The sequence below is a fragment of the Delphinus delphis genome, chromosome 8 (assembly GCF_949987515.2).
Source record: "Delphinus delphis chromosome 8, mDelDel1.2, whole genome shotgun sequence".
In the NCBI taxonomy this organism is placed as follows: Eukaryota; Metazoa; Chordata; class Mammalia; order Artiodactyla; family Delphinidae; genus Delphinus; species Delphinus delphis.
Genome location: NC_082690.1, coordinates 87,318,459 through 87,344,005, shown reverse-complemented (window position 1 = coordinate 87,344,005; position 25,547 = coordinate 87,318,459). Strand labels below are relative to the sequence as shown.

Genomic DNA, 25,547 nt, shown 5'->3' with positions numbered 1-25,547 from the left:
AATTTAATCTTCTCTGAAATCCTCTTTCCTTCTAAGAAGACGGAGGGATGAAAATGAGTAGCTGAGGCTCATACAGCTGGAGATACCAGCCCTGGGCTGTAAAGCCAGACCCAGGTTCTGCCTATAGAATGTGCCTGTGTGTGTGTGTGTGTGTGTGTGTGTGTGGACAGCTCTGTTTCAGGTCCTGTTCTCTTGAAGACAAACTTTGCCCACTGACATAGAGCTGATAGGGAGCTGAGACCATTCTGAAGACTTCCAGTGCCTTGGGGGCCAGGCTGAGGCCAGCTCTTTGATCTCTGTGCCAGAGATACCCTCCTGGACCTGGCTGTGCCCGGATGGACTGGAGGCTTTGTGGCTGGAACCCTGGCTCCTTAATGATCCCCTTCCCCTTTACCTCAGAGCTATGGCAGACCCCAAAGCAGCAGGTCCTGTGTCACATACTTGCCTGTCACGAGCTGGGTCCCATTGCTTCTTCTCTCTCTGTTCAGGGAAGTGACATGGAGAAGAGATCATGCCAGGGCGTATGTTTGCAGTGGCCAATCTCACCAAGCCTCAAAGAAAAAGCTTAACCAGGAAGCTTGAGGAAATGGGGTTCTGGTCATCTAACTTTTGAGTCATTGGGAGATGAAACTAGAAGGTTTGTCGTTAAATATATTTTTGGTAATTCTCTTATTTTTAATCCTTACATTGAAAAAGTAATTAACACACAAGGCAAAACATTCAAATTTTGCTAAAGAGGAGGTAATAATCAATGAGTCTCCCTCTCACCTGAGATGCCCGTTTACTCATTCTTCTCCTCAGAGGCCATCGCTATTAACAGTGTCCTGTGATCCACCAGAAATATTATCTGTAATCTTTTTGTATACAATAACAAGTGTGTATATTTTGTATCTATGTAATCATCTGTCCATCCATCTAACCATCCATCCTTCTATTCCAACGTATGCTTAACTCTTGTTGAAAATCATTTGATATTCTCACATTTATTTTCTCATCTTGGTTTGGTGTGTTAGGACCAGTACACCCCTGACAGAAGGTCTTGTGTGTCCCCTGGGATGCCTGTCTGAGGTCTAGTCCTCATTATAAAGTCCTCTAGCTGGTGAAGGTATAGCACCGAGTCACACACCAACCTCCCTGAGAGGTTGTGTTGCCACACCCTGCACCATACTCCTCCTGGTGTTTGTCCTTCTCTTCAAAGCAGAATATAAGACGATGCTGTAGGAGTGGGGTGATAATGTTCCCTCTGCTCTTCTAGGTTCTTGGCTGATAGCTCGTGTAATCAAAAGGCAGATTAACAGGAGAAAAACAAATTTAATTACTTATGCACATAAGTACAGGAACTCCATAAAGATATGAGACCCAAAGGCAGCCCGGCCATCGAGACTTACATACCATCCTGAGCTAAGAAGAAGGATAGGGGTCTAGGGCTTCAAAGGGGAGGGAGGCAGTTTGCAGGGAGAGAAGAAGAGCAGATATTTGGCAAACAAACCTTTGCCCTGCCATGCAGTTACGTCTCTCAGATGAAAAGGTTACCTCTGGTAATAGCTTTCTTCCAGAGATACAGAACTCCTTTCTAAATTCTTTTAGGCAGTTAAGGGGAAGGTAAAAAGCTTTAACTGAGCCTGCTGGGTCTTGATTGACTCAACTCAAAATAATCCTCATACCAAAGAGGGATATTTTGGGGTGGCATGTTCTGCTCCCCTTCAAGGCCCTGTGGGATGGATGGATCCAGTTGGGTGAGATTTCATGGAATCCGTGCTTCAGCAAAAACTGCCCTTACTGATCCCTTGCTAGAGAAGGATCCTGATTTATAATCCTACTCCCTACATGGAGACTACCTTTTTACATAATGTTGATTGCTAGATAACCGTATGCTCCAACAGAAGGAGGTAAGTTGTCTCTCCAGCAAATTTTTTTCCCAGTTAAGTATGGCAAGAATGAAGGGCTGAGAAATGGCTAAGACCCCAGTTTTTATTACAACTTCCTCTGAATTACCACGTGAGAAGCCAGTACTCTACTGGGCCTTGTCACGGGATAGTCACCAGTAGAAGACACCACAGGGATATCCAATGCAAATGGCTCATTTTACCAATGAATCTTAGGCCCAGACCAGAGACAACACATGAACAAGTCTATACAGCAAACTAGTGGCGCTTCAGAATTTGTAGCTGTTGCCTCTGGCCCTTCTCCTGCAGTTTTGAAGGACTCTGCCCTCTAGACACATGGTACACCTAGGACATTTTTAAACAGAGGTAGAATCAGACCATAAACATTCATTGACTTTTGGATTCAAACTGGGTAGCGTGGTGACTTAGTATCGGTATTATCTTGGCACATTCTTGAGCCAGTGGAAAGACCTTATTCTGGACCAGCATGTGTTTTTATGACTCAGGAGAACTCCTTGCTGTTGGGATGACTCCGATGTTTGTTTTACATGAAGATTACCAAACACCTCTTGGTACTTTTGAAAACAGTGTATAAAATGAATAGTTACTCATTGCCTTGCTTACTGCCCTCTGCCACTATTTGTTGGCTTGGTGTGCCAGTAGCCATCCAAACATCTAGGTTTGGATGAAAGGGTTCCCCTCAAATCCACCATCAACATGGACAGAGAGAGGCCCATGGGCATTTTTATCTACACTAAGTGGGTCATACGCTTTGGGCAAATTCTTCCTGACTAGCAAAGCCCTCTGTGGGTTTTGGTTAACCGGTCATCCTGCAGTGATCCAGAGGTAGATATTATAGGACCACAGCTCTTCAGCTTTTTTTTCTCTTGCAAATTTATTTCCAACTTTCATTACTCAGGGTCATGTACATAAATCAATGAAAAGAAATTTTTCATGAATCAAAAACAAGCCATATAGTCCTCTGGTCTCAAGTACCACAGAGACCTCGGTAAACAGAATGGAACATTTGGGGTTTGGTTTACTGTTCCTCTAACCCAAGGGTCAGTAAAGGTCAGATAGTAAATATCTCATGCTTTGTGGTCCGTTTGGTGGGCCATGATTTTCTGACTCCTGCTCTAGGCTCTAGTTAGTTAGAAAAAGAAGACCAAGGGATGGAGTATTTGAACTGGCTGCCCAGTTACTTGAATGTGGTCTTTAAAAACTTGAGCTTTAGAGTTGGACAGATGTAGGTTTAGTTCTGTGGTTCTGCTGCTTAGTGGGTAAGTTTAGGCATGTTAGTTTCCTTGTCTATAAAATGGGGACAATAATAGTCTCCCCTTAAAGACTCATGAGGATCAAGCAAAGACAGTCACTTGCCACAGGGCTGGTATCTCTAAATGATAGTATAACTAGCACTATTACTGATAACCAAGACCAATGAATAAGAGGGACTATTCAATAGCATGCAGTTGAGGAACTGACCTATCTGTTTACCTTCAAAGGGAGCGAGGTGGGGAATGCCAAGAAAGCTCTTTTCATCATCATCTTCTAAGGGGGAAAATCTGAGACGGGATCACATTGGCTTTGCATTGTTGCTAGGAGCCTAGTGCTAACTCCTGACAGACCGTCTTCCTTTCTCCACAAAATGAGTCCTTACATCATTCAGAGGAAAGTGCAAAACAATAATCCCTTTCTTCTACACACACACACACACACACACTCACACACACACACTCACACTCACACACTCACACACACTCACTCACACACACACACTCTCGCACACTCACACACTCACACACACTCACTCACACACTCACTCTCACACACACACTCACTCACACACACACACTCACACACACACTCACACACTCACACACACACTCACACACACACACACACACACACACACTCACACACTCACTCCACCTGGAACAATTCAAGCACAGGTCTGTGATGCAGTAATTCAAGGAATATCTAAGAATGCATTCTCATCTGGAAGTTCCAGGTTCTCACAGCCAACATATTGTGGTGGAAAGAGATTGGGTTTTGAATGAACACAGATCAGCCTGTCATTTCCTGCTCTGCCCTTTCCTAGCTATTTGGCAGCAGGCAAGTTACTGAATCCTGCTTCCTCAATTGTACACTAACTTACAATCACTTCTCACACTGTACAAAATGTCTGTCTTAAAAGGTGCTGCAAATAATTGCTGCCCAGCCGGACCGTACGGGCTGGGATCCAAATGACCAAATCTGCACACCCTGCCCTTTGTGGCAGACTTGGAACAAAAAAAGGCCGAAGTGATTCTCAGCATTTTAGCACACGCTGAGTCATTACTCTAGAAGGTTCTAATCCTGCAACCATGATATCAAGGAGACCTGCTGAGAAGACAATGTAAAGCCTACTCCACCCTCTGTGGCCTGCCAGCCTGACATTGATTGTACCTCCTCCATTGGCTCTATCTGCTGTCAGGTCACTTGCTTTTCTGTGTTCACAATTGTCCCCTGAGAACCTTTGCTCAAAGCTGTAAGTCATGTGACATCTTTAGTAACAACATGATTCGCTCTAAACCATGCTCTAGCTGCTTTGCAGCCTGGCCGATAAATCTTCATTCCTTGATTGGGGATTTTATTTCAGCACACAAGGAAAGGCCGCCATCTATTCAGTGATGAAACTAAATGGGACAAGGCCTGCTAACTTAACAGGAGCCAGGCAGGTGTGCAGATGAAATCAGGAGGTAGTTTACTCTCCTGTTAACATTTTGTTTTTCAGGCAAAACAGCAGTGCAAGCATGATGACAAGTGGTATTTGACATTTGGCCTTCATGTCAGGGAGCAATAGGGACTGGTGGGGACTGTGGCAGACTGGAAAATCTGTGTCTGTCTAAAGGACAATCACTTCTCAGTTCTAGCTGATTGTTGCCACTCAGGAATGAAGTCTGAGGATAGCTAGATTTTTCCAGTACTTTAAGAGATGGGAGAAATCTGGATTTTGATGTGAAATCTACTACCTTTTACATTTTGTTAAATAATTCAAATTAAAAAAACAGCAACAACAACTGTGTATTACTGTTGCATTTATAAGCACTTACATAAACTGAAAGAGAGAACTGGTGGGGAAAAAATGAAGTTGGGATGGGGGAAGATGGTCATGTGGACCAACACCTCAAAAATTGTATACAGGGCTTCCCTGGTGGCGCAGTGGTTGGGAGTCCGCCTGCCGATGCAGGGGATGCGGGTTCGTGCCCCGGTCGGGGAAGATCCCACATGCCGCGGAGCGGCTGGGCCCGTGAGCCATGGCTGCTGAGCCTGCGCGTCCGGAGCCTGTGCTCCGCAACAGGAGAGGCCACAACAGTGAGAGGCCCGCGTACCGCAAAAAAAAAAAAAAAAAAAAAAATTGTATACAGCCTTTCTTGTAACACACTCCAAGTGGAAAAGCTTGCCTATTTCATTCAAGTTTTGTCACATTCCTTAGACATTACTTACTAAGGCAGGAAAGTGGTCAAACACCTTTAGTACTTTTCAATAACAAGGTCAAAACGAAGAGTATTGATGTTTAGTTAAGAAAAATTTAAATGATTAACAATTTATTGGCAGTTATCACTGCAAATTAAGAGGTTTTTAGAATTCCCAACTTGTTATCGTTAATAGTGTTACTGAGTGTTAATAAGTTACTGCTGACTGAACTTAACAGTAAAGAAAAGGAACACTTGCTTAAAGGAGTGAATGCGTTCTGTGACTTCTCTCCATTATTTTTAGTGTAAAAACATATGAATAATATTCTTAGTGGCTGAGAAAGAGACCTCTTTGGGAGGACTTGACATGCTGTGTAGGCATGGGGAAGAGACACACTCCAAGTAGCATGCTGGAGGCAAAACAGCTGGGCAGCTGTTGGACAATCCATCCGGCTCGTGTTTTGCTCAATGGACTATGGAAATTGAGAGTGAGAAATTTGGGGCAGTCTGAGGAGGAAGAACAAAGATGCTTCCCACGAACTTCTGTTAGGTGTTTGCTGGGTGGTGTGTGATGTAAAACCTCTTCCCCTTCTCCCCATACAATAGTGATTACCGTGTATTGATTGGATTGTGGAGTTGCATCTATTTTCAAGTAAGGGACAGTGGGCTGACTGTGAGCACCTAGATGGGGTGGGTAGAGGAAGGAGGCAAAGTCACCCATGGCAAGAAAGCCTGCCACTTCTGTGTTAACCCAAAGCCCTAGGGTGTCCTGGAGTCCAGGACACTGATATCAAGGAACACTGCAGATCTCACCCAATCCCTACTGATCTCAGAGAGGCAGCAGTGAATGGTGGCTTGAAGTAAGATCTTAGTTTTCTGCCCAGGAATTACACCAGGGCAGCCTGGATGAAAACCTCCTGGCTGCTCGTCCACCAGAGTCTAGAGGCTGGAAGCAAAATTCCCCTGGCCCTTGCCCCCATTGAAAAATGCATTTCTCAAGGAGGCAAAAACTGTAAAAACAGGTACAAAGTTTATTGTTAGAGACACAGCACAAGTGGAAGATCACACAGGGAAACAGTTTAGTTAAGGCAGAAGGCAAGCAGAGAGATACATACCAGGAGAGAGAGGGTGTGGGCGTCCCCCCTAATAAGGAGGAGTGCAGTAAAGAGGCGGTTAAGTCAGTTATATCGCGCAGTTCTTCCGGGTCTTTGTTTACCTTTGGCCAATTACCTGGTTTCTTTTTCCACACCTGACCTGCCCTAGGGCCCTCCTCAGCATGTGTGCACAACTCTTTTCCAAGATGGATTCCAGCCCAGAGGCCTATGGGGGCCTTGGCATCACCTATTATGGGGTGCACCCCCTCCTTTTTGACCCCCAAGGAACCTTTCTGCGCATGTGCAGTGTCTCCCTTGCCCCAAGGATGGGAAATATGTGACCTCTTGATCTTTTACTCAGACAGGGCCTAGCCCCTCCCTGTCCCTGCCATAACTGTTATATTAAAGTGTCCACAGGAGGCAAAGTCCAGCTATTTACTCTGTTCTTGTTGTTATTTCGATCTCGAAGTGCAGACAGGAGGCTGGTTGTAAATATCTAGCCTGGAGCCCACTTGCCTCCTGCCTCAGGAAATGTAAACAGGAGACTAGTTGCAAATGTCCGGCCTAGAGCCCATCTCTTTCCTGCCCCAAGAAATGTGAACAGGAGGCCAGTTGTAAATGCCTAGCCTGAAGCCCATCTATCTCCTGCCTCACTATGACCATGTTTTATCCTAGCACTTAATTTGATCGACTGGTTTTCACTGAACACCTTGGGTGTCTGGCATTGTACATGCCGTTATATGGTGGATACAAGGAATGACAAGACATGATCCTTGTTTTGATGTCATGATTTAAGAGCCAACCAGATAAGGCCTTGACACAGAAAGAAACCACACTCAAATAAATGAAAGATTTTACAAGTTGGACAAGATTGAGCCTTTCTTCCCAAGCACCTGGGATGAAGGACTTTCACCTCAGTTACTGTGGAGTGAAGTGGTGTTGGTGGTCCAGTGGCCAACATACCAGACCACTTCCAGGGGTGTCAGGGAGAGTTGCTGCTGGAATGACTTCAGGAATGCATAAAGATTCAAGGTATGATCACCTATGTTAATTAGAAGCCCTGGTTGCTTTTGGCAAGGTCATCAGACATTAGTTTGAGCTTCTGGTCAACTTCAAGGCTAAGGAGTTTTTTACATCCTTTCCTTGTGCTTTCTCTAGGCTCCTTTCCAAATCTGTATCCACAGGAGGAGCCTCTTGTTCAGTGCCTGAGTTGGGAAGGCTTCTGCCACTTACCAAAGTTACCTCCTAGATCCTACAGACTTGGGTCCCCCTTGTACCTGTACCTTAACGAAGTCTTAATGAGCACCTAATGAGTATTGGGTCCAGGGGTAGATACAGGCCCTTCCCTTGCAGAGTTTAAAGTCTAGTGGGGAAGACATGCAGACATCAAGGAGACAATCTGAATGTGATGAAATGTGAAGTGCAGGATATTACAGGCATGAAAAGTAGGTTGGGGGCTCAAGACAGGATTACTCAAAGAAATGACATCAGAGTCAATTAAGATTTCAGGTTCTAATGTAAGAAGTAATACAGTTCTAGAACGCCATGAACTGCGACTGGCTCTTAAAAAGGGGGAAATGGATCATGAAAAAGGATGTAGTCCACTTGTGCGCTGGGCCACGTTTACATAGAGCACCGTGAATCAATCTGTCTCAATAAGCTACCAGTTTGAGGAATGCACATTCTTCTCTTAAGAAGGAATTTTCCCGGTGAGAGGTTTACACTTCTGTGGTGATTGAATGACTCAGTTTATCACTTGTGAAATAAACATATAACACTAGTTAAGAGGAGATTGGGCAGTCAATCTGGTGGAATCAGCAGGGACTGAACAGTTGACAGATCGATAGCCACATATTTAGCGGCGTATTAGAAGGAACCAAAGAAAGAAAAAACACAAGTCATCTAGGAGGCCCTGAGATGCTTCCTTGGGCTTCATTGTTAAACTAAAGCAATAAAACAGCCGGTTACTTTTACCAGCAAAAGAGGCTTAACCGGGAGCAGAGAAGAATTGCAATCTGGAACATGCAACTATGGTGAAACATGTGCAAATCTGGTAAAGCAAAGGAGGGGCGACTCTTTTATGGAGGAGAAGGGGAAGTTGGGAGGGACTGTTATAAACAAAAGTCCATTGGAGGAAACTGGGAGTTCAAAGTCTAGGGGCTTTTCATTGGCTGAGTTGTGACAGTCTCTCACTGGCTGAACTGTTGCCAGACAAGCGGAAATTTTTCTTCTTCCTGCTCAGGGTAGTAAAGTAGGGTCTCTCCCTGCTGGGGATGCAAAGTATGTCTCTTCCTGTTGGTCTGTGCATGACAGCTCTCCCTTCTGGTCCTCTGACTCCATTGTAGCGGGGTTTCCGTTCATTAATTTTTACAGGCGATGGGAGCCATTTAGAAGCATGATGTTGACCAACCTTTGAAACAGATTAGTGGTTAAGCAAAGACGTTGCTTTAGCCCGTGTTTATCTAGAGCTTCCCTCAAAACTGGAAGAAGGAAGGAAGGGTGGCGTCGAAGAATTCTGCCTGCATCTCAGTAAGGGAGGCTGAGAAGCAAGTATTTGAGCATACTGCCTCTCTGGACAGAACTCTAGAAGGAGAGGAGCGGATAGTGATAAAAACTCTCAGTATCTGCCGCCTTGCCTCTTAGGCTTATGATAAACATCAAATAAGATACTTAGCCTGGGATCTGGTACTACACTAGCTTTCTATTGTTGCTGTAACAAATTGAGACAAATTGAGTGTCTTAAAGCAGCACAGATTTATTTGTTTTCTTATAATTCTGCAGATCAGAAACGAAAATGGGTCTCACTGGGCTAAAATCAAGGTGTCAGCAGGTCTGTGTCCATTTCTGAAGGCTCTAAAGAAGAGTTTGTTTCTTTGCTTTTTCCAGCTTCCAGAAGCTGTCCGCGCATTCCTTGGCGCATGGCCCCTTCCTCCATCTTCAAAGCCAGCAATGTTGGACTGGGTCTTTCTCATGTTGCCATTTCTCTAGCTCTCTCTCTCTCACCTGCCTTCTTCTACTTTTAAGAATCCTGGTGATTATATTGGTCCCACTTGAATAATCCAGAATAAACTCTCCATCTCAAGTTCAGTTAATTAGCAACCTTAATTCCCTTTGGCCGTGTAACTGACATAGTCACAGGTTCTGGGGATTAGGACATGGGCATTTTGGGGGAGTGGGCATTATTCTGTATCCGTATTATTATGCTGGTACACAATAAAAAGTCAATCAATGGTCCTTATTTATTACCAGTACTCTTAGTAACTTCCTTCTCAAGTGTGAAGTTACCTACTGGCCTTCATTCTTCAAATGCAGGACTGAAGCCTCAGCTCTGGTAGATTTTAGAAAGCTTTCCTGACTGGCTCAGGGGGGCAGGGACGTGGCCAGACCCCACCTGGAGGGCTGTGTCTGGTCTAGGAGGAACATTGTAATGGGATGTAAGTGGTTTGAGGTGCTGCAACGAGGATGGTGAGGAATTTGAGGAAGAGAAAAATCTGGGCAGAGAGGAGAGCTTCCTTCATGTGCCTGGAAGGCTGGTGGGTGGAGGAGGAATTAGGCTTCACGTATTACAAGCGTGTTGTGATTAAGAGCATGCATCTTGCACAGGTAGAGCTGGGTTCACATCCCAACTCAGCCACTCACCAGCTGCCTGGCTTTGGGCAAATGACCTCACCTCTCTGATCTCCAGTTTTTCATCTATAAAGAAGGAATAATAATAGTATCAACCTCGTGAAAGTGTTTCGAGTCGTCAATGAGATAGTGCATGTGAAGTGTCTAGTACATTGCCTGGTGCTAACTACTATTATTATTAACTGGTTCTACAGGGTAGAAAAATAACCAGTGGGTGGAAGCTACAGGGAAACAGATTTAGGCTCATGGTAGAGGAAGAGCTCTGTAATAGTCAAAGCTGTCCAATGGTGAGATGATGAGACGTGTGAAGTCAAAAGCTCTCCTTCACTGCACCTGTTTGGGTGTTGACTAGACATCAGCGCATGGACTGACGACACCAAAGTCAGCTGGGTGCTTTCTAAAAAGTCGGGAGGTCTAGGACCCACCTGATGTGCTGAATTGGGATATTGAGGGATGGGGCTTAGAGATCTGCGGGGTTTTTTAAAATTAATTTATTTATCTTTATATTTATTTTTGGCTGTGTTCGGTCTTCGTTTCTGTGCAAGGGCTTTCTCTGGTTGCGGCAAGCGGGGGCCACTCTTCATCGCAGTGCACGGGCCTCTCACTATCGCGGCCTCTCTTGTTGCGGAGCACAGGCTCCAGACGCGCAGGCTCAGTAGTTGTGGCTCACGGGCCTAGTTGCTCCGTGGCACGTGGGATCTTCCCAGAGCAGGGCTCGAACCCGTGTCCCCTGCATTAGCAGGCAGATTCTCAACCACTGCACCACCAGGGAAGACCCGGTTTTTAAATAGACTTAATTTTTAAAGAAAATTTATAGAAAGTTTAAAAGTTAAAGTTTTTAGAAACTTTACAGTTTTAGATTCACAGCAAAATAGAGCAGCTGGTACAGAGAGTTCCCATTGACCCCCTTTTCCCACATGTGGACATCTTCCCTCACTAACAATACCCCACCACCGCAGTGGTACGTTTGTTACAATTGACAGACGTACACTGACACGTCATTGTCATCCAAAGTCCATAGTTTATATTAGGGGTCACTCTTGGTGTTGTACATTCTACGGGTTTAGAGAAATGTACAATGACATGTATCTGCCATTATAGTATCATATAGATACCGGTTTTACTGCCCCCCAAACTCCTCGATGCTCTGTGTTTTCATCCCTACCCCTGGCAAACACTGATCTTTTTACTGCTTGCCTAGTTTGCCTTTTCCAGAATGTCATATAGTTGGAATCATACAGCAAGTAGCCTTTTCAAACTGGCTTCTTTCACTGAGTTATATGCATTTAAGTTTCCTCCGTGTCTTTCATGGCTTGATAGTTCATTTCTTTTCTATTAGCACTGAATAATACTGTATTATCTGAATATACCACAGTTTATTTATCCATTCACATAATGAAGGGCATCATGGTTGCTCCCAAGTTTTGGCAATTATGAATAGAGCTGCTCTAAGCATCCGGGTGTAGCTTTTTGTATTTTGGAGATCAAAAGCAATCCAGAGACAGATTTGGGGCTCCAGACCAGGTAATCAGGACAAACCAGATAATTTGTCTGAGGTTGAGATTGAGGGAAGACTGAAAGCTTCCCTGGTTCTGAAATTCTAGAATTCCACGTAGTTCTTGCATCAGGCTTTGGATTGGACTAGGCATTAGCCTTCTATCTGGACTTTTCTCCCCCAAACCAAAATCATTCTCTTGATCAAAGGATCAGTGTCGATGTTTGTGGTTAGCACAAAGTTATCTAACATAAAGAGCAATTTTTCTAGTTCTGGAGACGGAGAGTGGGCTGACCTGTTCTTCCAAGTTCAAGACTGCCTGGGTTCAAATCCAGACTCTGCTACCCACTAACTGTGACATTGGGCAAATCTTTTAACCAACCTGTGCCTCATTTTCCCCTTCAGTAAAGGTTGCTAATAATATATTTACCTCCTGAGATTCTCGTGGGTATTAAATGAGTTCATACACATAAAACGTTTAGAAAGAGCATGTCTAACTGCCTGGTACAAAGTAAGCTTTGCATGAACATTACTTGCTATCATTATTGTCATCATCGTCATTTTTATCCTTATTATTACAAGTTACCAGACATGTGAGTGCCTCTGGAGTGAAGAGTCCTTCCTGGTGAAGAAGTGGGGGAGCTGGAGTGACCCCTGGAGGCATCTCACACCAGCCTGCACGCTGTGGTTGCCTGAGGGGAGGAGCCACTTCAGTGGATGCCAGTCCGCTCTGGTACACCTGAGGCCGCAGCGGGGCGTGGGCGTCCAGGAGCATGGATTGTCCAAGACGGGCAACAAGGTGATGGCTTTCCAGAGCTCACAATGCCTTTTCCTTCCCCTAGGGGCGCACTCCTCTGTTGTCCTTCTCCAGGAGCTAGGATCACATGTCCCATAAGTTGCTAGTGCCTGGGCAGAGACGGAAGTTTTGTTGTGTCCGTCACTCTGCAAACATCCCTAGAGAGGATGTAGCCAAAGGACCCTGGACTCAAAGGCAGAGCGCAGCACAGGTTTAATTCTGGCTGCTTGACCACCTGGTTCAAATTCCAGTTCTGCTGCTTCTGAACTTGGGCGAGCTTCAGAGTCTCCATTTCTTTTTTTTTTTTTAACATCTTTATTGGAGTATAATTGCTTTACAATGGTGTGTTAGTTTCAGAATCTCCATTTCTAAGATGGACTCATTCTTTTCCTCTCAGGGGTGTCATGAGGAAATAAGTCAATGGGTGTGAAAATATTTTGTGAACTATGCATATTTTAAGTTATTATTAACTTATCTGTTTAAAGGTCAACAGATGAAATGTTGGTTATTATTTATAATTTAAAAGATGAACACAGAATGAAGTAAGTCAGAAAGAGAAAAACAAATATTGTATGCTAACACATATATATGGAATCTAAAAAAAAATGGTTCTGAAGAACCTAGGGGCAGGACAGGAATAAAGACACAGATGTAGAGAATGGACTTGAGGACACGGGGAGGGGGAAGGGTAAGCTGGGACGAAGTGAGAGAGTAGCATGGACATATATACACTACCAAATGTAAAACAGATAGCTAGTAGGAAGCAGCCGCATAGCACAGGGAGATCAGCTCGGTGCTTTGTGACCACCTAGAGGGGTGGGAGGGAGATGCAAGAGGGAGGAGATATGGGGATATATGTATATGTATAGCTGATTCATTTTGTTATACAGCAGAAACTAACACACCATTGTAAAGCAATTATACTTCAATAAAGATGTTAAAAAAATAAAATAGGGTTTCCCTGGTGGCGCAGTGGTTGAGAGTCCGCCTGCCGATGCAGGGGACATGGGTTCGTGCCCTGGTCCGGGAAGATCCCACGTACCGTGGAGCGGCTGGGCCCGTGAGCCATGGCCGCTAAGCCTGCACATCCAGAGCCTGTGCTCCGCAACGGGAGAGGCCACAACAGTGAGAGGCCCGCGTACTGCAAAAAAAAAAAAAAAAAAGAGGGGAGGTCAGGACACTGGATGTGAACTTTACTACTGCCCCAGGCAGTTCTGAAGTCACTGAGTTCAAAACTCTGTGGCCTCAACAGGGTTTCTTGAGCCTAGCAATTTTCTTTCTCCTTTCTTTTTTAATTTGGCGGCTATGTTCACATGTGTGTTCAATTTCTGAAAATTAATCAAGCTAGTTACTTAAGATCTATGTGCTTTTTTGTGTGCACCTTAGACTTGAATAAAGACTTTAAAAATAAACAAGTGAACTAAATAAATTATGGTGTTAGAAGTAAATATATATTATATTTCTAGCTTGGACCCCAAATGGCTGATTCCAATGGCGGTGGATTTGCCAACAAAAGAACAGGTACTAATTTGACCCAGAAAACACCTTATATTTGGGGAACAGGTAAAGGTCTCCTTCAGGTGAGACAAAAGCAGTGGGGCTTCTGGGTAGCCCAGGTTACAAGAGAGTGGTCTCACAGGCCAAAAAAAGAAATTCCTGGTCTTTGCCTCTGCTTTTCCATGCCCATAACTGCAAAGTACTCTCACACACAGTTTATCTTCCAAAAGAAGATTCCCTGAAGGCTCGTCCCTTTGTGTTCCTCTTTTATCTTATTTTATTTATTTATTTTATTTTTTATTTTTTATTTTTTTTGCGGTACAGGGGCCTCTCACTGTTGTGGCCTCTCCCGTCGCGGAGCACAGGCTCCGGATGTGCAGGCTCAGTGGCCGTGGCTCACGGGCCCAGCCGCTCCGCGGCATGTGGGATCTTCCTAGACCGGGACACGAACCCGTGTCCCCTGCATCGGCAGGCGGACTCTCAACCACTGCGCCACCAGGGAAGCCCTCTCCCCTCTTTTTATTTGGCTTCTGGGTGTGGTTCTGGTCAGGACCTGTGTCGAGAAGTTTTCCCCAGCAAGTCTTGTTCTTCAGGATAGATTTGAGAAGCTCCTTCTCACTGGGGTGTCTGAATGCTTTTCCCTGGATTTCTGGCTTTAATCTGGCCTCCTGCGTGGATACAAAGGAACAGGTCTCTCGAGAAGGAATTTCAAGGCCTCTGGGAGCCAGAAGCGGGTGACTTTGAAGAGCAATAGAGAAACCTTAAAGAAGCCCTGAAGCCTCACCCCACGGTGTGGCCTTTTGAACGCCAGCCCTGGGAGAACCGACCATTGGCATGGTCACGGTGGTGACTTGCCTTCTTGCTTGGAACTGACACTGTGTTTCCTGCTTGTCTGCTTGGTCTAAAAGGTGAGAAAAGGCCCACAGACAGACTGCTCTGCTCACAAAGAGAGAGAGGACTGCGCTGAAGAAAAGCAATTGTAGGGTGTGACCAAAACGCCCAGAAAGTCTCAGCTACTGGATGCCTCACCCAGTTTCTGCTGGTGCCTGAAGGCCCTGCAGCTAATTAAGCCACTTAGTCAACATTCCAGCCACTCCCCTGTCTGGGGGACTGATTGGGAAGGCTCAGTCTGGGAAGCTTCTGGGGCTAGAGAAAGAAATTCTCAGGCCTCAGGGCCAAATCCAGAGCTCTGTTAATCAAGGGAGCACCTTAAAATCAGAATCCCATTGGGAAGGGAATAAATGCCCAGGCTCTTTGGTTGAAAGATCACATTTTGGAGAATCCAAATTTAGGGATGTTGATCTTGGCAATTGAGTCCTAAGGCGTCTTCCTTTGTCCTCATCAGTTTCCCCTGAAGGTCATGTTAGCTGAGCCCAGATTGGTTCATGGCTCCACCCTCCCCCAAGAATGCTGGAATCCCTGGAGCCACCACGTTTGGGCAGGGCAACTGGATCAAAACCAGCAGCAGGGAAGGGCCAGCCCTGGGTGGTGCTGACCCACCCCTTCCTGCCACCCACTGGTTTTTCTAATGCAGGTGTTTGTGCTTTTGCTCTCTTCTCTCTTCTTCTCAGATTTCCTAGTCTTTGAGAATACTACCCTCTAGAACTGTGTCACACAGAACCTGTGACTAGAACATGTTTTTCATTCATTCATTCATTCATTTATGTATTTAAACATACAATAATTGAGCATCTACTATATGCCAGAAACCATGCTGAGTGGGGGGAAGACAGAGTCAAGTAAGTCAAGATCTTGCCTTCAAAGAGTTTATATTCTAGGGCTTCCTTGGTGGAGCAGTGGTTGAGAATCTGCCTGCTAATGCAGGGGACACGGGTTCAAGCCCTGGTCTGGGAGGACTCCACATGCCACGGAGCAACTAGGCCCGTGAGCCACAACTACTGAGCCTACGTGTCTGGAGCCTGTGTTCCGCAACGAGAGGCCGCGATAAGTGAGAGGCCCGTGCACCGCGATGAAGAGTGGCCCCCGCTCGCCGCAACTAGAGAAAGCCCTCGCACAGAAACGAAGACCCAACACAGCAAAAATAAATAAATTAATTAATAAACTCCTACCCCCAACATCTTCTTTAAAAAAAAAAAAAAAAAAGGAAAAACAAGAAAGAAATTCACTAATCAAATAATAGAACTATTATTCTTAAAAAAAAAAGAAGAGTTTATATTCTAGTGGGGAAACAGACAAGTAAATTGTGATAAATACCTTGAGAGAGGTAAGCACAGGTAAGCTCGGGTAAGCTGCAGAAGGAGCGTCCAAAAAGCAAATTTGGGAGTCAACAAAGACTTCCCGAGGGAAGTCACACTTGAATTGAGTTTTGAAGAAGAAATAGAAATTAGTCTATGAAGGCTGGGTTGGAGAGTAGGGTGGGGAGGACATCTTAGCTGGAAGAGACGGTTTGCCTCAAGGCAAACTGATTGGGGCCAAGTTCCGTGTGGCTCAAACCCAGGGTGCATGCCCCATGAATCTCCTCCAGTTGATTGAAGTTATGTGAAGTTTTCAAATGTATTTTCATGTTGTTCCGTGAACCAGAGCGGGTGGCGGCTACTTCAGAATCGACATGCCTCTGGGGACTGGGCTGGCCAGTGTGCTCCTAGGCCATGGCTCCATCTTTACTTTTCGAAAGGGTTCCCAATTTGGGAAGATCAAACACCCCCGTCCCACTCTGTCTCTTGCGCCTGGAGGTTTACTGTGCCTTGGTGTCTTATTTCTGTTTTGGGTGGTGAGCCTTTCTGGAAATGGGCAATTCCACTGGGTCAAGGCCAACTTAAGTCTCCACCCTGGGGAGGACTTCACAGAAGTCCAAAGGTTTTATACTTGAGACTGTATTCCTGATGCTCTTTGAGAGGTAGTCTAGGCCATTCCACAGTGTGGAAGCCTACAGCAGTGGGAACTTCCCAGGCTCCCACCCACTTGGACCCCCTTCTAGAACTTTCTTTTTGTAAAAAGCACAAATACCATTTGTTGCTAAAGTGACTTATTAAAACTCAACAGTAGCTAAGCTATCTGAATGGTCATTTTGCACCATTTGGGGCATTTAAGACAAAGAAAGCAAACTAAAATTGAATATCAATCATATGTTAGACGCTGTTGGTGCTTTCATAAGTATTATCTTATTGAAGGCTCTGTAATGACCCAGTGAGTTGAATGTTATTGTCCAAGAGGTTAAATGAATGCCTTGTCCCAGCCACAGCTGGAAAAGGTAGATTTTAACCAAGAATCCGATGACCACGTTATTATGTAATTTCATTCCACTGAGATGCCTTCTCTCAGCTGCTAATCAGAGCCAGTGTTTTGACTTACGGCTCTTGGCAGAGTGAGTGCGATTTTACTTACTCCCTCATGGTTTTGTCTCCCATTACTTCTTCCTTCTCTCCTACTACTTCTTGTGTGAGAACATCCAAAGTCCCACCTGACTCTCTATTTGCGATTCATGTCATTAGCCAGTTTGAGCCCCTTGGCCTGGGAAGTGATATGGAGAAAGGATTCCTTTCCCTCAATTTTTCATCTTGAATGTTCCTGTGAGTGCATCCTGTCCAGTTCCACGGGAGTTGACTATGAATGAGATAGGTGGACTCTCAGTGATTCAGTGGTGGATTTGGCTATTGGCTGGTCCCAATGCCAGTTCACCTGTTTGACTATATTCCCACGGCATTGACCTGCCCACCTTAGAAGTCTAGACTGAGAATTGGTCAAGCGTGGATGGGGGATTAAGATGATGCCTGTGTCTGAATTGTATACTGAATTTGACCCCAAACTCAGCTTTAGTAGCACTAGAAAAACATGTTTATGTAGCAGAGATAGGAAAGGTAAAAACGGAGCTAAAGACATAAAGAAATGGTTGTCACTGTTATTATTGGTTTGTCTCTTATCTCTAAGTCACCCATGATCTCTAAGCTCATTCAGTGCTGGATAGAATAGAAAGGAGGCTGCATCTCTGGAACTGAAGGCTATTGATTACCACCTCCCACCCCAGGAGAATTAGAGAATCACAGAATTTTAGAACGTTAAAGAATTTCTAATCCAGCCCTCTTATTTTACAGATTAAGAGCCTGGGACCTCAAATATAAAAATCTGCCCAAACTGATACCTAAACCCCATTGGTATTTCATATTAAGAGTGTGTTTTTATCATTTCGTAGTGCCGGGTGAAGAGACTGGTTGTTGGAAATTCCCAGCTGTTTTAGAGTTCCAGTCCCTTTTCCTGTGGGTGTGACATTCTTTAGGGAACCAGGGGATTCCCAGATATGGGACAGTCACAACTGTAATCACCGTTTTGTGGTGCTTGGAGCTGACAGCACTGGTATTTCCGGCATTCTTTTTCAAATACCTTGACCACCTTGGGGGAAGGCCCCATCAACAAACACTATTTTTGCTCTTGATGGTCTGACCTAGTGTCCGCCCATTAGGGCCATTTCTGGACATTGTCCCTTCTGTGCCTCTGAGGTCTTTAGAGTTGAGTAGCAGAGGGTCAGATGGGTGATGCCCATTGCAGACCTCATATCCTCCAGGCAAAAACACACCGGTTGCTTTTAGCTTCCTTGGGGAACATTCTGTTGTCACCTCATTGAACCAGCGAAGGAGGAAACATAATTTGGTGCCAGTTAAGTTGACACAGAAGTGTGCAGGCAGGAAATCCGAATCCAGCACCACATCTAATGAGCCTGTTACTAGAGGCTCTTGGCAGAGCAAGGGAAAGCGAATGCAAATGCAAAGCAGGTCCTGAGAACTGTTTAAAATTTAGCACCAGCCCCGTTACACGTTCCCTTTGGAGTCACAGAGGATGTTTTGCATGATAAGCTGAGCTTGACTTTGAAACAGGACTCATATGGATTTGTGTGAGAAAGACGGGGCAGTGGCTGCAAAATGAACAGCTGTTTAAACAGTTTAGTGGAGAAGCTAAGGCTGAAGGCAATTATAGGCTCATGGTTCAAGTTTAAATTATACAAACAGCTCTCCCATCGCATGGCCTTACTTTGCTGGGCAATGGAGAGAGATGTGGCCTAATTGGCTTATACTGTATTAAAGAATTATATTGCTAAATCTTCCATCCGGAAGGCACCCGGGTAGAAATAGAGGTGGTGAACAGTGTGGGGAGAGCATCAGGCTTGATGGATTTGGTATAACCAGGCCATGCCTGGGCTTTCAAAATCCTTATTTCTTGGTTCCGTCTGCATGGCCACAAGTTGTAGGGAGGGAACATTCATGAGGGAATAAGTGTGCACATTCGAAATAACTTATTGTCTTTATACAGTGGACCTACCCAGATCAGGCCTTGCCCTTTCTGTTCATTGCCAAAGAAGTAAATCTGCAGGCTGTCGCGACCTCGGGCCTCCTCCTGTGTCCAACTCGCCTTTCTCTGATATCCATTTCTTTTGCTTGGAACTGGGACAGTCACTGAACCTCCACCATATTCATGATGGTAATGGGATGCAGCATTACCGCCTTGACTCTTATTTGAATCAGTGCCTGTGCTAAAAACCAATGTGTGGACACCAAGATCGGCATCTGGTGGGAGCTTCGGTCTCCGGTTTGGACCAACAGATTTCCAAATTGTGTGTATGCCATTTATTTGCTAAGCTCTGGACAAACTGCCTAGGTAATTTAGGAGACCCCTTATTCCTCCAGGTTTCTGTTCAAGTGTCCCCTTATCACGAAGCCCTCCTTCTCTGACCACTGGATGCAAAATAACTCTGCCTTCTTCCCACCTGTCACCCACTTCCTAGCACATTATCTCCACTTGAAATATATTTATTCGTTTATTTGTTATCCCACTAAAATGTACAGCCCGTGAGAGCAAGGGCTTTGTCTATTTTGTCTATTGTGATATTTTATCACCTAGAATAGCATGGGGCCTGTAATATATGGCCAATGGGAATTTGTGGAACAGATGCAGAATGGTATGAGGGGTGCTAGGTGGTATGCTGCCAGTCTACTGTAGAAGGGCCTGGTTCCCAGGAGAAAGCACAGTGCCCTCTATAGCTGCTCTCCAATTCTTAATTTCTTTGAGCAAACATTTATCAAGTGCTTGGGACCAGGTGTTAAAGGTGCTCTTAGGGTTCAAATATTGGTAGAGCATGTAGACATTTAAATTAAATCCATCCTTTAAGATCCAGCTCTGGTATCAGCCCCTCCTGGGGGCCTTTCTTGAACAGGCTTCTTCCCCAAAGCTAGGTTAGGCACCATTCTTACCGTGTCCCATAGCATCCTGTACAGGGCCTTATCATGGCCCATAGGTAAAGCAGACAAGTACCACGCAACGTGCTTTGTGTTTCCCCTTAAGAGCTCCTTAAGCGCGAGGATTACACCTTACTCATCACTGGCTATAGTGTTGGACACACAGAGTCCTCAGTAAACACCAGTTATCCTTGTTATCACTGCTGTTACTATGTGCATTCAGTAACCAGCATTCACATAGCTGTGGACGTGTGTGATCTCATTTGAAAAACTATATCTCTTCTAGGGATGTAAAGAAAGTTGTTAAAAGAGTCAATCCTAAGAGTTCTCATCACAAGGAAAAAATTGTTTTCTATTTCTTTAATTTTGTACATATATTAGATGATGGATGTTTTCTAAACTTACCGTGATATTCACTTCATGTTGTAGGTAAATCAAATTATTATGCTGATCTCCCTGTGCTATGCGGCTGCTTCCCACTAATGACCACCTAGAGGGGTGGGATAGGGAGGGTGGGAGGGAGACACAAGAGGGAGGAGATATGGGGATATATGTACATGTATAGCTGATTCACTTTGTCGTACAGCAGAAACTAACACACCACTGTAAAGCAATTATACTCCAATAAAGATGTCCGATAAAAATTATCATGCTGCTTACCTTAAACTTATACAGTGCTGTGTGTCAATTATATCTCAATAAAACTGGAAGAAAAAAGCCCAGAATTATAGGAAGAAATAAAGAGCATTGGAAATGGTGAATATAAAATAAAGAAAAACCAAAACTATATCTGATCTTCTGAAGATATATAAGGCTTAGAAGCAGCTCTGTATTATGCTATACAATATTATTTAATGTTATGTTCTATAATAGTCTCCATTTCAAGCTCTCCTTGTGTTCTGGGGGATGCAGGGATCACTTAGACTGGTCTAGGATCTTTACAAAGAGTTCTCCGGGGACTCCCTGCATCCCCAGAGGCCAGCCAAGGCTCTGATGTACTTTAATAATGATTTTCTATGTGCAGAGGTTAGGAGCTCCTCTGAGCCTGGAGCACATGTTTAACTTCAAGAGGGCAAGTGACAGGCATTCTCTCAGTACTTGTGGGTTCATGACATTTTGATGCTGCCAGTTTGACGCGGCAGTTTTGATTCAGGGCTTCAGGGACATTTTGTCATGGCTTAAAAGACAAATCATTAAACATACAGCGATTTTGTGCAACTAAGAAGTGTGGCCAGTAGGCATCCGGCCACACTGCTGGATCGGGTGTGTACGTTAACCTAATATTTGTGTGTTTTCACTTGGACACGGCTGCCTTGATGCTTGACACTTTCATCACATCACGTGGATCCTGCCAGGATGTCTGGTTTAAATACGTGTGAGTCTCACTGAAATACCAGCCACGTGCCTGATTCTAACTTCGGTGGCAGGAGGGCTTCAGATGAAGCAGAAGGCAGGGGATTCCGCTCTCAAGGGGCTCCTAGAGTTTTTGCCAAGGGCTGGCTAACGAACGCATTCACCACTTCTGAACGTGTACGGCCCCCATTCTCCGTTGGCAGCTTCCTGGTTTACAGCTTCAGATTACTGTCTGGAGAAGTGTTTAAAAAATATAAAAAGATCCTAATGCAAGCATAGAAATATGGTCTATCCGTGTTAAAAAGATGGTTTTGATCATTTTCCCTGCTGTGCTGTGAAAAGAACTTTTCCGTCTGTTTCACTTGGTGACGGGAGGAAGTGGTACTTACTGCTCACCGGTCAGAAAGCCCCCGTCTGCTTGCTGTGAGCTTCACGCCCTATCTTCTTCTTTAGACTGTCTGAGCGATCATTAACACACACGTATGCCAGATAGAGATCGCCCCCAGACTAACCAGATGAGTAGAATATTAGGCCATTAAGGGAAGCCCAAGAAGCTTATATTTTGACTAATGTTATCATCTGGGCGTCCTACCAGACCATGTCACATTATTCCTAGTTTTAAAATATTCTGTTATTTATTTATTTATAATTTTTATTTTTTATTGAAGTAGAGTTGATTTACAATGTTGTGTTAGTTTCAGGTGCACAGCAAAGTGATTCAGTTATACATATACATATATCCATTCTTTTTCAGATTCTTTTCCCATATAGGTCATTACGGACTATTGAGAAGAGTTCCCTGTGCTATACAGTAGGTCTTTGTTGATTATCTATTTTATATATAGTAGTGTGTATATGTTAATCCCAAACTCCTAATTTATCCCCCCCGACCTTTCCCTTTGGTAATCATAAATTTGCTTTCTAAATCTGTGAATCTGTTTCTGTGTTGTAAATAAGTTCATTTGTATCGTTTTATTCTGGAAGCAAATATATTAGGCAGCCTGTTATGAAAAAGTAAGTCTTGTGTTGGGTCCCTGGTCTTGACTCTGAGACTCTGGAAGCTAAGCTTGGTGTCTTGAAAGAACGATGGTGCAACTGGGTGGGTCCCCAAACTTAAATGTCATGCATGTCGTGAATGTTCCCTGGAGAAAGGAACCACTTGTGTTGGCTGCCATGCCAGGCCCCCAACATACATTATCATGCTTAACTTCCACAAGGTAGGCCTCGAGCCCTTCTTTCTATAAACAACACAGCTAGCAAGTGATAGAGTCATGATTTGAACCCAGGCTCTCTGTTTCCAAAACCCACACCATTTCCATTATAACCAGTGATTCCAGACCACTAACCTGAAGAGTTCTGTTGGTTCCAAAGGAAGATCTCCCCAATCTGTGGTGAGAATATCTGGGTGAAGCTGACACCTGCCCATCTGGGAAGGTATTGTCATTTATTCGGAGACTGTGACTTGTCTTTCTAGGTGTTAAAGAACTTGTTTTGTTTGTTTGTCACATGACAGTGGTTGTAAATGGCAGCTAACAAAGGCGTCCTAAGACGTCAAAGTGAAAACCTGGCCTCCCTATGTTGGTCCCCAAGCTTAAATTTGAAATCTTATTGGCCTGGGAAGTGACATAGCTGGAAAAAAAGGCAGTATACTCATTATCCTGGCAGGGGCTCCATTGGCAGAGTCTTAGCATAGCTTGGGTTCACATGGGGTTTTTCTGGAAGAGGGCTGGGGTGCCTCTACGGGTGAAGGTGATCGCGTGCTTCTTAAAGCCATACTTCTTTGACATGGGGTAGCATGACTATTGGCAGCTTAGAGGAGTCCTGATAATGCAAGTGACCTTTTAAAAACCACAATGGAATGAATTTTTTTTTACTAGATAAACCATCTTTTCCAAAAGAGAGGTAGAACTTGGACTGCTAGCATTTATGACTTTTCTGTGTCCAGAATGGGGAAGGCTTGAGCTCAGAGGCATTTAATTTAGCGGTGACTTAGGCTGCGACGCTCCTGGCCTTAGATTATTCAAAAGCCATCTTCTTGCTGTTGATACAAGAATGAAAGAGCTCAGGTTTTGAAGCCAGGCATATATGGAGTTTGACTATCCATTCCTTTTAGCCTGTGACCCTGGGCAAATTACTTTCTGTAAAACAGGGCAGAGATACTTGCCTCAGAGAGTTACCATGGTGGGCAACTCTTGGAAAAACCTCCCACTGTCTATGTGATGCCTTTTTCTGTGATGATCCAAGATAATAGGGATAAAAGCACTTGGCGTGTTGGTGTTTGGTGTGTCCTAGTAACCTGCTTATAGGCAAACTGGAATTCAGGGTGCCCTGAATTGCCCTGGTTTTTACTTTTCTGCCCATGGTTCCAGATTCCCAGCTGTGCCTGGGGAAGGCTGTTTCGCCTCCTACAACCTGAGACCATCAAACTGCAGAGATGCCCAGTGGACTCTAAGCACTGCCTCCCCTTCTGTTTTAGTGCCAACAACATGCCCAAGCAGGTGGAAGTACGGATGCACGACAGCCACCTCAGCTCGGAGGAGCTGAAGCCCCGGCATCTGGGGCTGCGCTTGTGTGACAAGCTGGGGAAGAATCTCCTGCTCACGCTGACCGTGTTCGGTAGGTGACAGGCCTGCCCCACCCTCCCCTCTTCCCCTGGTCTCTCCTGGCTAAGTGTGGAAGCTGGTTCTGGAAGCCAGCCCTCGCCCTGGAAAGCAAGCCACACGCTCTGCCTAACACTGCCTTTACCCAGGCACGGCTGCCTCAGTGATGCCATCTTCCCTGCCACCTGCCCTAGCCATGTTTGCCCCCTTGGGATTCTTGTGGTTCTCAGATTTCAGTATGCGTGTACATTTCCCATGGGTATGTCAGCATGCAGGTTCCCAGGCCCTACTCACAGAGACTCTGGGCCACTTGGAGTGAGACCTAGGAATCTGCATCTTAGCAAACCTTCTAGGTGATTCCAAAGCAGATGGTCAGTATACCACATTTAGAGAAGTACCTGTGTCCAGAAAAAGGCAACAGTTGCCCTAAACCCCACTAACAGGGCTCCCAAGGTCTGACCTTCCTCAAGCACCTCATTAACTTAGATTCAGTTAGCACATTGGCTAACGAGGTCCGTGTGGAAGAGACTTGTCCCAAAGCCTTGATCCACTCCAGCTCCACCTCAAAAGCCTTACTCCCCTGCCTCTGGCCTCACCCAAGCTCTGGTTGTCCTTTCGTGTGACTGTTGATACAGACTTGGCCTTGGGTTTTCAACCAGGATTGATTGAAAATGGGGAAAATTGCGGTTTCTTATAGTGACAACCACATCTTTTCCTTTCTCAACTCCCCCTCCTTGTTCTTCAACTCTTAAGAGGCTATACAGTGAAGCAATGAAGAGCCATCTACACACACACACACACACACACACACACACACACACACATATCGTCCATGGCTTCTCCTTCGAGTCAGTCATCTTGGATGTCGGTGGACTAGAGTCAGGACTGGGAACTTGTCCCCCAGCTCAGTTCACTTAATAGAAGAAGACCACAGGTGTGGTAGGGTTTTCCAAGGGTTACCCTCCACAGAAGCAAATTTCATTCATCATAGGTTTTGAAGAAGTGTGTTTTTCACCTGTGGAAGAAAAAAAGATAAGGCTTTTGGCCATGTTACTCCCTTTGCATATCTGGCGTTAACACCATAGCCACATATCTAGGACCTCCCTCTCCCTCTTACTCCAGAAGGTAGTTTATGTTGGCCACCAGTTTGGAGAGATCCAAGGTTTTCTTGTGGAATCCCTGCGTATGCAAAGTGAAAGGCTCCTGCTAGCATCTCTGCCCAAATTGTTTCCTCCCAAATTATATATTTTTAGACACCCCCCTTGACCTCTCCTAAGATCAGCAAGTCTCAAGATCATGTACAAGGACATAGAAGTCAAAGACAAAACTTCTTGAGGATAAGCCATGGGGAAATTATCAGAAGTCAAAGAAAATAGAAGAATAAAGAAAACACCCCAGCTTGGTCACTTAAATGTTCCTTTTATTTGGTATTCAGTTCAAAAGGGAAGAAAAACATTAAACACCATGGAATGTGGCCAGCCTAGGCTGTGAAGAGAAGCAGTATCTGGCACTGTGGATTATTTCTGCTGACAATCTGTGACTCTGCAAGTGGATGATAT

At 44.8% G+C, this 25,547-nt stretch overlaps 1 protein-coding gene across 6 annotated transcripts in view; it reads left to right on the top strand.

Annotated features, from left to right (window-relative positions):
• Positions 1 to 25,547, top strand: part of SLC1A2 (solute carrier family 1 member 2) — a 150,333-nt gene that overhangs the window by 67,538 nt on the left and 57,248 nt on the right. For 2 of the 6 annotated variants that reach the window (XM_060018714.1, XM_060018715.1), the window contains exon 2: positions 23,865 to 24,004. In XM_060018714.1, coding sequence (XP_059874697.1) covers positions 23,865 to 24,004 — 140 coding nt within the window. Of the gene's footprint in view, positions 1 to 12,139; positions 12,357 to 13,513; positions 13,875 to 22,142; positions 22,200 to 23,757; positions 24,005 to 25,547 lie in introns of those variants that run through there. The other 4 variants (XM_060018713.1, XM_060018712.1, XM_060018716.1 and 1 more) reach the window with 4 other exon arrangements.